The sequence below is a fragment of the Heterocephalus glaber genome, unplaced genomic scaffold (genome assembly GCF_053883595.1).
Source record: "Heterocephalus glaber isolate CG9 unplaced genomic scaffold, H.glaber_assembly_v1.0 deba00001452, whole genome shotgun sequence".
NCBI classification, from domain to species: Eukaryota; Metazoa; Chordata; class Mammalia; order Rodentia; family Bathyergidae; genus Heterocephalus; species Heterocephalus glaber.
In genome coordinates, this window is record NW_028258302.1 from 17,358,415 (window position 1) to 17,371,389 (window position 12,975).

At 39.4% G+C, this 12,975-nt stretch overlaps 1 protein-coding gene across 2 annotated transcripts in view; it reads right to left on the reverse strand.

The window, feature by feature from the left end:
• Positions 1–1,740: 1,740 nt before the first annotated feature.
• Positions 1,741–12,975, reverse strand: part of Rcan3 (regulator of calcineurin 3) — a 31,883-nt gene continuing 20,648 nt past the window's right edge. For both annotated transcript variants that reach the window (XM_004850595.3, XM_021263072.2), the window contains exons 3-5: positions 7,881–8,054; positions 5,184–5,355; positions 1,741–3,402 (exon numbers count right to left, since the gene is read on the reverse strand). In XM_004850595.3, coding sequence (XP_004850652.1) covers positions 3,218–3,402; positions 5,184–5,355; positions 7,881–8,054 — 531 coding nt within the window. In that variant the 3' untranslated portion in view covers positions 1,741–3,217. The remainder of the gene's footprint in view (positions 3,403–5,183; positions 5,356–7,880; positions 8,055–12,975) is intronic.

A 12,975-nucleotide genomic window follows, 5' to 3' on the forward strand; every position in this document is an offset into this window, starting at 1 on the left:
TTGCCCAGGCTGATCTGGAACTTGCAATCCTCTTGCCTCAGCCTCTCAGACTGCTGGGATCATAGGTGTGTGCCACCATGCCTAGCTCAGGGAAGTTAAAAAAAAAAAATCCATTCCTTATTCATTGTGTCCTCTCAAGAGAGAAAGGATTCTGTCACTTCTGTCCCTGGGCTTTATGATAGGGGTTCATGTTTGCTGCCTCTTGAAAAGGCCGATGCAAGAAAAAGTAGAAGAGGGATTAAAATGCTGATTCTAGTCCCGCAACCCTGGCTTCTAATATGTGTAACAGGAGATTAGACCATACAATTCCCAAAGCTATCTTCAGCTCTGCAATTAAGATTCCTAGAAAACCAAATTGTCTCACTTTATAATCATGACATATGAAAAGATGGAATTAATATGAATGGAAGCAAAAAAGACTATCCTTACAGAATTAAAGCACTGCACTTGCCCTCTGACTCCTGGCATTTTTCAATTCAAACATCTCATAATGACTACAGTGTTCTATTGAACACTGCATTGAACACCCTTTCATGTTGAACCTAAAAGTTGCTCATAGCTTTGATTTAGCTCTAATTTTCAATAGGTTTTTGTGTAGAACATTTTGAAGGACATGAAAAGACTAGCTTCCTCTCTGCCTGGTAGTTCTCTCTCCAACGCAAGGGAGCTGTTCTGACCCACTTCTGGCCCTCAGCACCTGAAACCTAGCATCTGCTTGGCATGAGCTTTCTAAGTGGATTCCTCTCTGGCTCCATCGGGTGGTGTTGGAGGAATAGAGCACAAGGGCCAGTGTGCTGCAGTTAGGTTAGCTCACCTTGGTACAACAGCGACGTGGGTTTTCATGCTCTTCCCAACACAAAGCACCATTCTTTCTTCACAACATTCTCTGCAGTTTGACTTCCATGGACAGGTTATGATTTCTAAAGAAAACATGGGCACTAGGCTAACAGTTAAATTAAAGAAATAACTTCTAAGAAGAAAAAAATGCAGATGATCTTGTAAGAACTTTAAAAAATGATACAGGCAACTTATCACTTATAAAATGCCTGCATGAACTGGATATAAAATAGCCCAAAACAGACAAGAGACCTTGAGATACTGGTTGATTTTATATTAAAAAGTTGATGGGCATTTAATAATTTTTATTTTAGAATCAACCTTGTAGAAATATTACACTAGAAAAAAACCTTAACGTTCACCATTCAGAAAAGTTTGGCTCTACACACACACACACACACGCACACAATTTTGATTTAAAGCTTTCTCTCAGAAGAAAAAGAAATTGGAATAGTTTGTACTACTTAACTTAAAAAAAAGCTTCCAATGTTTTTTAATTGACAGGTGGAGAATGAAAGCTAAGCCAAATAACAAAACATCATGGGTTTTGATTACTTAGATAATTATAGTGAAAAACTTTCCCAACTGAAGCTAGGTGTGGTGATGCATACCTGTTATTTCAGCACTTGGGAAGCAGAGGTAGGAGGATTACAAGTTGGAGGCCAGTCTGGGCTGTACAGTGAGATCTTGTCTCAAAAAAAAAAAAAAATCCCAACTGTTGATATTTGGTATATATTTCTTGACAGATAAGCCTATCCTGCAATCAAAAAGAGGCAAAATTCTGAGTCCACAATTACCAAGTGGAGTTGGGTACACATGTAGTTTCAGAGCTCAGGAGGATTAGTTGATTCTAGGAGTTCGAGACCAACCTGGACAACACAGTAACTCACTCCACCTCCAAAAAAAATTTGAGAATAAATTTATTGAGTGGCTGTCAGTTAAATTGACAAGTGACAATCTGAATTTAATAAATAAGTTGCTTATGAATTGTAAATTTCAAATGAATTTACATTTTACATTAGCAGTGGTGAATATATAAAAGAGAAGTTTATCATCTCACAATATTTGATGGCAAGGAAAAGAGAAACTTGTGTTTGTGTGTGTATGCAGTGTAGTTTAAATCCTAAGAAATAAATTCTAGGGCAGGGGATTTAGCTCAGTGGCACCATGCCTGCCTCGAAAGTACAAGTCCTGAGTTCCATCCCCAGTACCAAAAAAAAAAAGAAAGAATGAAAAAAAGAAATTCTACCATAATGAAAACTAAACCACAGTAACATGTTACCAAAATATACAAATACCATAGCTTGAATTTCTCCACTTTTTTTTCTTTGGAGTGACAGCCACTTTGGTTTATTAGTTCTAAATGAAAAGCAAGCCCTTCCCAGAGATACCAGGGAGCTCCTAGCATCTGCCACATAAACAACAGAGCCAGGTGGCCCAAAGCAAACAGCCTTAGTCATGAGATTTTTATATGAGGGAATAGGCCCCAAAGCTCAAAAAGATCTCTGCTGCTACGTTAGGAGGTTCCATCATACATTCTGAAACACAAGCAGGAAACAATTCTATTTTAGAGAAAAATGTTAACTGCAAGCTAAGGTTAAAAAAAAGTCACCCAAAAAGAAAAGCATGATCTCTCCCCTCATCCCCTAATTCATAAAAAAATAGTATGTATGACTTTACTTCCTAAGCAGGCTGAAAATGTTTAGATGGAAAAAATTTTTAAATGGTCTTCAGAAAATCTTATTGTTTTCTAATGTAAAGACTACGAGTTGCCCAAATGCACATTACATTCAGCACACACTTTGACCTGTGCCATTCAGTTCCGATGATTGGAGTGGATTTGGCAGTTCTTCCCCCAAAGCTAATGAAAATACTTCAGAAAATGAATTTTATGCATTTTTGGGAATTATTCTGTATTTCTCTTCGGACAAAAAATGCTACATATACTGAATAACAACCTTTCATCAATATATGTTAGAAGCCATTATACCAGTACAAAAATACCCACACCAGGTTATTAAAATTGAAGATTTTTTAAATTTGTAAAAATGCTACTGTGCTGGGTAATTATAATTCTGGTTTTCGGTATCTCATGCTATATGCAATCGGGAACTAAAGTTGGCGGGGAGGGGGCATTTTCCTCAGTTGCTACTGTTTAAAAAGGTCATGAGTTGCCACATTTTGGGGCCTAATCCTTTAAAGTGCCATTTAGGACATCACTCAAAATTCAAACAGGAAACGACCGCTCAGCTCCCTGCCCAGCGCAGGCGCACTGGGGGGCTGGAGAGCGCCCGCCCCGCCCTGCAGGGCCGCCTCCCAGGAGGAGGCCTCGTCCCTAAGGTGCAGTGGCACAGCTGCCTCCCCACACCGCACCAGGGCCTCAGGGCGCACAGTGGAAGGTCGGTAGCTCGTTCAGCGCTGCGGTGGGAGGGTCGGGGCGCCGAGTCTGGGTGATTTTCTGTTTGGGGTTTTTCGTTTCTTCTTCCTCTTCGGTTTCGCTTTCACAGACGTGCACCACCACGCTCGGGGTGGACTCGGTTCCCGCGTGCAGTTCGTACTTCTCCCCTGCCGAGGCAAGCACAGAAGAACCGCGGGGAAGCCTCACTTCCAGCAAACACGTTTTGTCTCAGAACTCCATATTCTACTAATATTCTTATTGCTGGTGATTTTTAAAAAAATCTTCATGTCAGAGTAACAGCTTTGGCATTAGATATTTTATTTTTAAAGTTATTTATTTATGGTCTTTGGAGATAAGGGCTTGCTGTGTAGTTCAGCCTGGCCATGAACCCACTGTGTATGGCCCAAGCTGTCCTTGAACTAATGGAGATCTTCGTGCCTCAGCCTCCCAGGCACTGCGATTACAGGCCTGCACTATCACTACTCCTGGTTTGGTGTCAGAGATTTTATACTTTAGCCCCTCACGTCTGTGCTAAGGATTGAACCCAGGACCTCATGCATGCTAGACAGGCACTGTACCCCATTCATTTATTTATTCAGGTGCTACTGAGATTGCATCTTGGCCCTTTGCTTTAAGCTACATCCTCAACTCTTTTTTTTTTTTTCCCCTCCACTCTTTAGTATTTTGAGATAAAGTCTCAATAAGTCACTGAATTGCCCAGGCTGGGCTCAAAGTTACAATCTTCCCGCCTGAGCCTCCCAGGTGCTGTACCACCACGCCCAACTGTAGTTTTTATTTTGAGACAGGTTCTTACACTAAGTGTCCAGGCTGCCTTAAACTTGTGATCCTCCTGCCTCAGCCTCCCGAGTAGCTGGGACTTCAGGCATGTACCAACCACCATGCCTGGCTGAGAGTCAATACTTTAAGGCTCTTATAAAATATTGTTATTATAGTCTCAAGGTCTTTGGGGTTAAAATGTAAATGGTAATTACTATTCGTGAATAATTTGAAAGGATCTGCCTAATGGTTTCTGCTTCCCCTTGGGAGGCACTGGCAAGGGCCCAGGCAGCACTGGCAATTCCTTTGTTCCCCGACTTCAGACCTCTGAGGTCTGAAAACACCAGTGTGCCCCTTTTCCTCAAAGACCTCTCATGTCCCCTGTGAGAGACACAAAACTGTCTGCAGTGGATAGCTAGTCTGAACCAGCATGGAATCAGTTTGTTATATCAATTTAAAGGGATGAGAGATCTATTCTTGGCCTTTTGGCTAAAATCAAATGTAAAGGGATGAGAGAGGGAAAGAAAGTAAGAAATGAAAAATAAATGAAAGTAAAGAGAAAAAACCAGAAGGCTGATGTGACATCACCCTTAATTCCCTGGAATATATTGAAAGTAGCTACCATCTGTCTAGTACTTGGTGGGGTGGGGAGAGAAGGCAACTAGTAGTCACTAACTGCCTGTGTTAAGTCCCAGTAGAATGTAACAGTGATAACTGAAGGTACACTTACTGAGTGTCACACACATAGCATTTAACTCATAACTGCATTGGGTAGATATTAGGATTTTCTGTTATAGGGAGGGAAAAGAAAATGAATAGTCTGAAAGTTGAAGCTAAGCAACCTGCTCAGGATCACAGAACTGGAATCTGAACCCAGGCCCACGTGACTGTGCCCTCTGTCGTGTTGCCAAATAATGATCTTTGTTTTTTATGGTCTTGGAGATTGAACCTAGGGCCTTCACATTGGGGCACATTCTCAGCCCCTTTTAAATTTTTATTTTTGAGAAAGGGTCTTGCCAAGTTGCTAAATTGCCAGGCCTGGGCTCAAACTTATGATCCTCCTGGATCAGCCTCCCAGAGTGCTGGGATTACAGGTGTGCACCAGTAGCCCTGGCGTGAATACAGTCTTAAACTCCTAGGACAAAACCAGGAAAAAGCAGAAGTTCGTTACCTGGCCCCAGTTTGGCAACGGCACAGAGTAAATCGTAGTTGATCACAGGCATCGCATCCTCGCTCTGCTTCCAGCCCACGGGAGGAGAGGCTGGTGGGGAGATGAGGAACTGCTTGGCGGGCTGTGGCGGCCGTAGGTAGGATCTGTCCCGGGCTTCACCAGACATCTGCACCTGCGGGCCAGGAGATGCTTGCGAGCGCTTTGCAAATGGGGCCATTTTTTTCTTCATTTCCATCTTTATGTTGTTACTACTTTTGGAGAAAATTAAAAAATTTTCCAAATGGTCTATGATCACCAAGAAGGTGGGACTTGGTCCATGTGACTCACCACACAAGGGGTCACATACATTAGGTACTCAATGAACCAAAGAATACATGGGTGAAGAGATGAACAAGGAAGTACATGCCAGTGACCCCTTGCTATGGTCTGGATCTTCAGCGCCCCCCAGTGGTCCCATGCTAAAGCCCCGCTCCCAGGGGATGCCGCACTGGGGATGGCACCTTTGGAAGGTAGGGCCTAGCCGGAGGGCTCCAGGTCACTGGGGCACACACTGGACAGGACAGCAGGATTCCTGGCCCTTTCTCTTCCTCTTTTGCCTCCCCACCATGAGGTAAGTGGCTTTGCTTTGCCATGTGCTCAGCCATGATGTGCCGCCCTCACCAAAAGTTCAAAGCAACAAGGACAACTGAGCATGTGCTGAAACCTCAAAACTGTAAGCCATCACAAAGCATTGCTCTCTCCAAATTGATTATCTCAGGTTTTTGTTAGAAAGCTGGCTAACACACAACTAAATTATAATCATAGAAGAGATAAAACTATCATTTTTTTTTTTGGTACTGGGGATCGAACTCAGGACCTTGTGCTTGCGAGGCAGGTGGTGGAACCACTGAGCTAAATCCCTGGCCCAAAACTATCATATTTTGAACTCCATCTTAAGAGACTACTAGGAAATTTCTCGACAACTCTTGCATTTAGCTTTCATTTGGAATGTAAAACAATAAACCTCTCGTTTTTATTTGAAAGCTAAGACCAAGAAAAAAATACTTTCTTGGAAAATAGAATAGTGCACTTCATTCTTTAGAGATTTAAGACCTTATATGGTCAGTTCTTTTGAGAAAAAAAAAAAAAGGTCTCTCAAAGAGCTATGCCCATGTAGGAATAGAAGTAGGAGGCAAATGTTAGCAGCCCTGCAAATAAGACAGCCATTCTGTACACTATACTCCCCCTCCTGGTTATCACTTGAGCAGCTTTTGGCCTGAGTATTCCTCCCGAGAGTCACAAACACAGGAAATGATTCAAAGGACTATTTTTCTTTTTAGCAGCTATTCAGAAAAAGGACTATTATCTAGAATATATACAGGACTCAAAAAAATCAGACCCCCCCCCAATTTAAAGGCCCAATGCAAAAATGGGCATCTGAAATAAAAAGATAATTCTCAGATGAAGAATTAGAAATGGCAAATAAATATATGAAAAAACGTTCAACATCATTGGTCATTCAAGAGATGCAGATGAAAACAACACTGAGATTCCACCTCACCCCAGAAAGAATGGCTGCTATCAAGAAATCAACCAATAGCAAATGCTGGAGGGGCTGTAGGGAAAAAGGAACCCTTCTCCACTGTGGGCGGGAGTGTAGACCGGTGCAACCACTGTGGAAATCAGTGTGGAGATTTCTCAAAAAACCAAAACTAGAAGTTCCATTTGACCCAGCTATTCCTCTTCTTCGTTTCTCCCAAAAGAATACCACAGATCACAATCTACATACCACAGTGATATATGCATACCCATATTTATAACAGCACAGTTTGTAATAGCTAAATCTTGGAAACAGCCCAAATGCCTGTCAATTGATGAGTGGATAAAGAAGATGTGGTTTGTTTTTTTTTTTTACAATGGAGTACTACTCTGCCATAAAGAAGGATACACTTCAGACATTTATAGCTAAATGGATGGACCTTGAGACCATACTCTTAAGTGAAATAAATCAGACACACATGTTTAAATACTGCTTTGTTTCTCTGGTGTGAGAAACTGAAATTGTAAATAAGGACTGAGATGTATAATAGATATTGGGAAATGAGAAGAAAGTGTTCAAATGGGAGGGGAACAAGGGAGGAGGGAGGGAGAAAGGAAGAAAGGGACAAGAAAAAAGTGAAAATAGAGGGCTGGGGATTTAGCTCAGTGGTGCCGCCACCTGCCTCACAAGTGCAAGGTCCTGAGTTCAATCCCTGGTACCAAAAACAAAAAGTGAAAATAGAAGGAAAAAATATAACCAAAGCTTTTGTACATAGGGAGGGAGAGGGCTTGGGGCGGGGGGGAGAATGGGATAAAATAAATAAATAAAATTTTTAAATACCAAAAAAAAAGAGAGACTATTTTCTGCATTTTCCCAAGGATGTCGCATGATGAGTGCCACTGTAGATGCAGAGAAGAAAAGTTAATTCATCACCTCATGGTGTCAGGGCTTAACTCTCAGAGCCCCAGCTGAGCAAAACAGCCAGAAAAATGAATTCCTTTCACTACTGGTCTTGGTCAAAGGTCTAAAAGGAAAAATTTTTTACATCACTTGCTGATTGGGATCTTTCACTTCAAAAAAAATCTCTGATATAATAATATAGAAAATGGTCAACTGGAAGTATTTGTGGGTGGAAAACAAGCAGCAAGGAGAACAGTGTCCTCTGCACCATGCAGTACCTGTGCAAAATACAGCTTCAGCTTCTTCCCATTGAAGTCTGTTTCATGGAGTTCTATTCGAGCTCTTGCTGCTGCTTCAGGCTTGCTGAAATTTATTCTGACTCTTCTAAAGCTTTTAAATAATTGAAATGTAACTTGGTCATCATAGAGGGAGAAAAGTGCTTCAAATTTCTCCTATGCAATGAGGAGCATCAGGGCAGGGGGAAGAGGGGGAAAAAAAAAGGACATTTCCATTTAACAAACAAATTTAAATCATTAAACATAAGCAATGGGTTAAAACTCATGAATTACCTTTTCTTCAAAAAAGCATAGTTGTCCGGCAGAGGTACAAGATTAAGTATTCTATGATTCACATACTAAATTCTGCAATTTATACTTATTTTAAGTATAATTAACTATTAAATATTATAGAGATTCAAAGGCATAAAATATGATACAAACATCTAATTATGGAACAAGAATATTACTATTGTTTTGAAGTCCCCAGTGGGCCAGAGTTGTTTTTTTCCCTTATCATGTTCCATCCCTTTGTTTAAGTAACCATTTCTGGAATTTTGTGCTTATCTACTTTTCTTCATAGTTTTACATTTATTCATATCCTTAAAAGTGTAACCACACTTTGTGTATTCTTTTCCAGTTTTTGGCTTAGATTTTTTAGTAGTTTTTGGCTATTCTTCCTTGTTGCTCTGTTAATTCATTCTTTTTCACAGCACAGAGCCGCATCACAATTCATCTATTATAATGCTGATCCAATCAGGACCGCCTCTAGTTTTTCACTAAAGTGCTGCTGGGAACATTCTTACACAAAGCTCTTGCTACCTTCTCTGGTGTATAGCCGTGGATGTGGAACTCTTTGGACTTTGGAGTTGACACATCTTTAACTTCAGCAGATAATGCAAAATAGTTTTTCAATGTGTTTGTAACAATTTATTCTCTAAGAACCAAGACACATTCTGGTTGATTTGTATCTTCGCCTGTATTTGATACAGTTAAGACTCCTAGACTTTTAACCATGGGAGGGAGGGGACAGGAAATATCTGTAGCTTTGGCTATAATATACTCCTGAATAATAACAAGATTGTATTTTCACATGAAAATTGATCATCTAGGGTTCCCTCTTAATGTAAAATACCTGTTCACATCTTTTGCCCATTTTTCTATTGGGTCATCTTTTTTTTGAGCTGTGGGATTTCTATAGAGATACTAATTTTCTGTCAATTTTATTTGTCATGGATATTTTTCTCCTAATTCTTTTCACTGGTATTTGTTTCATTTTCTTTTTTCTTCTGTTTCTTTTGAAATAGAAATTTAAAATTTGAATGTCACCAAATTTTTTAATCTCCTCTTTCTGGGCCCTAAGAAATTCATTTACACTCTGAGATCATGATGATGTTCTTCTAGAGTGCCTTCACAGAATTTTATGGTTTTACCATTTACATGTCTTAACATAAAACAGATGTTTATATATGAGGGACCCTCTTCTCTGTGTTACTATTTTCTGTCAGTATAAATTAGGTTGCATTTTCTACAGTTTCATATAAATGGAATCATAGTATGAACTCTTTTATTGGGGAGGTCTGGCTTCTTTCACTAAGAATAATTATTTTGAAATTCATCCATGTTACTGTGTCCTTTTTTGGTTCCATATGTCAAGCAAAATTCCACTGTAAGGGTGCTTACCCATTTATCTTTTAATGGACATCTATGTTCTTTCTAGTTTTGAACTATTACCAACAAAACTGCTATGAACTACTGAGTACAAGGTTTTTGTGTGAATACACAATTTTATTTCTTTTGGGTAAATATCTAGAATGAAGAGCCGAATTGTATGACAGGTATATAATTTACTTTTCTGAAGCTACCAAACTGTTTTCCAAAGTATTTGTACTATTTTAAAATTCCACCAACAGTGTATGAGATTCCTAGTTGCTCTATATCTTCACTAATACTTGGTATGATCAGTGGTTTTTATTCTAGCTTCTACTGGGTGTGCAGTATTATCTTCCTGTAGTTTTAGTTATTTATTTTGGTACGGGGGTATTGAACTTGGGACCTGGCGCTTGCGAGGCAGATGGTGGAACCACTGAGCTAAATCCCCAGCCCTACGTCTTCTAACCTTTATATATCCTTATGCTTTATATATGTGTCAAAAAGAATGTGTGTATTATGTATATGTGTATATTCATACATAAATAAATCCAGTTTGACAACTGTCTTACTGGAGGAATTAGTTCATTGCTGTGATTATTGATACTTTTGATGTCTACTGTCATATGTATTTGTCTCAGATTTTCTATGTACTCTTCACTTTTGTTGATTCCTTATCAATTGTTTCTCCTTCCCTCCTCTGAATGAAATTCCTATAAAAGATGTTGATGTATGTTTGGGAACTTCTTTAAGGATGTTTCATTCCCTGTAGCTATAGTTCCTTTATTCCAAAGGCAAAACAGGGGCTGGGGATTTAGCTCAGTGGTTCTGCCGCCTGCCTAGCAAGTGCAAGGTCCCAACTTCAATCTCTGGTACCCCCACCACCACCAAAAAACAAAGGCAAAACAGTAATGTGTTGGGCCTGGGGTTTAGCTCAGTGGTTCTGGTGCCTGCCTTGCAAGCGCAAGGTCCTGAGTTTGATCCCTGGTACCAAAAAAAACCCAAACAGTAATGTGTTTATGCTAAAAGTTATATGGGGAGAATGTAATTCCATAAAATAGTATTTTTTTGTAAGAAGCAGAATATACATCAATATATATGTACACACACACACACACACACGAGCACAAACTATCGGTAGGTGTTTTGAGATTGAATAGAGCAAGAAAGAGGGAGAGCAACATTTGAGTCATTCTCTGGGACTAAGAAAAAAATTGTTCTTTCCAATTTATTAATGAACTAGAATAATAAAAAACTTTAATTATCACATGCATGGCAATATTAAATTTGCTTTATCACTTTATGCAGCAATTTAATAAATGAAATGTAACAAAAGATACCTAAGAAATTTCTCAATAAATTTAAAAATACTCTTTCAACTTGCTAATGGCAACATGATAAAGGGAACCTGCATATTGTTAATTTTGTTCTTGTTTGGCTTGTATAAAGGTTTTCAATTATTTTTTAATACTGAAGTACATACACCATACAACCACCACTTATTAATGTCACTCAATTTGAATATTTACCTATTACTTTGCAATATTTCTCCAGTTGGACAAAACATAAAATAGTCTATCCTCAAGTATTTATTCCTCCAATGTTCTAATATCCCTCATTATTTGGAGAGTTATCCTAAAAACTCTACTACTAGGCATGGTGGTGCATGCCTATAATCCCAGCACTCGGGAGACTGAGGCAGTATTGCCACAAGTTTGAGGCCAACCTGGGCTACACAGTAAGTTTAAGGCCAGCCTGAATTACAGCGTGAGACCCTGTCTCAAAACAAAACAAACAAACAAAAAAACCTCTATTTTTTTATTCAGTTTTAAAATATATATAAAGTAACCAAATGCACACCAGACTTTATGCTAATTTTGTGGGGGTTTTTTTGGTACCAGGGTTTGAACTCAGGACCTTGCATTTGTGAGGCAGGTGTGGTGGCACTGAGCTAAATCCCCAGCATTTTTTGCTAAATCTTGATTCATAGTGTTCTACAAGGAGCTTCCAAAGGAAGTCACTTTTTGGTGGTACTGGGAATTGAACCCAAGGTCTCATGAATGCTAGGCAAGCATTCTAGTGTTGGGCTTTATTCCTAGCCCTTTTTATTTTGAGACAGGGTCTTGCTAAGTTGCTCAGGCTGGCCTTGAACTTGTGATCCTCCTGATTCAGCCTTGTGAGTCACTGGGATTATACTCATGTGCCACCATGCTCAGCTGTGTCCTATTTTTATTTACTATACTGTTTCTATGTACATACTAAAATACAATGGAAAAATATATTATCCACTTTGATACCTTTGTGTGACAATACTTTATTATACACAGAGGATTTTTAAGTACCATATCATTTCTTTAAAAAGAGATGTCAGGGCTGGGGATTTAGCCCAGTGGTTCCGTCGCCTGCCTCGCAAGCGCAAGGACCCGAGTTCGATCCCTGGTACCAAAAAAAAAAAAAAAAGAGATGTGAACATGCAGATATATTAAATGGTAATAATTATTACATGTAAGTACATTTCACAGTTCTCTCAGTATCCTTTTCAAAGATTTGCTACTTTTCAAAAGAATTGAGATTTTTACATTTAATTTTTGGTAGTAGCTTTTTTTTTTTTTTTTGGTACCGGAGATGGTAGTAGCTTTTTAAAGATACATTTTGAATACTATGCAAATATTAAAATTCCCATGTGAGATAATTAAGAAACATCAACACTGAACCCAGTGGTGATGGAAATGAAGCACAAATGAATTAAGCACGATTAATGAAATATTAGTATTTTGTAATTCTGTACATTACACATTGCTTGCTCAGGGTAACAAGATTATGTATCTATTCTTAATGTCACACAACAATGAATTTTTCAGTGTAGCAATAGCATGATTTATCTTGCAAACTAAACAGCTACCTGGTAATCATATCTTTTCCCCAGTGTCTCTTCAACACAATTTTTTCTCATTCCAGATATACACTGTAAAGGAATGGAGCATGCAGATGACAGCAATGAATCATATGGCTGTCATTCTTCTAAACCTCAGCATCTTAAACATGATTAAGAATTACATAAAACTGACCAGGTGGGCCGGGGATTTAGCTCAGTGGTTTTGTCACCTGCTGCACAAGTGCAAGGACCCGAGTTCGAGCCCCGGTACCAAAAAAAAAAAAACTGACCAGGTGTAGTGGTGCATGCCCAGAATCCCAGCACACTGGGAAGCTGAGGCAGGATTGCAAGTTCACCCAGTCTAGGCAGCCTTGACTTAGCAAGACCCTCTCTCCAAATAAAAAAGTAAGAAGGGCTGGGGATGTCGCTCAGTATTAAGGTCCTCAGTTCAATTCCCAGAACCACACATAAAAAAATCCAAACCAAACAAAACCAAATTGGACCAAACTTAAAAAACCTGTGAGACCATGGGGGTTTGGCTCAGTGGTGTGTGCTTTACATGCATGACGCCCT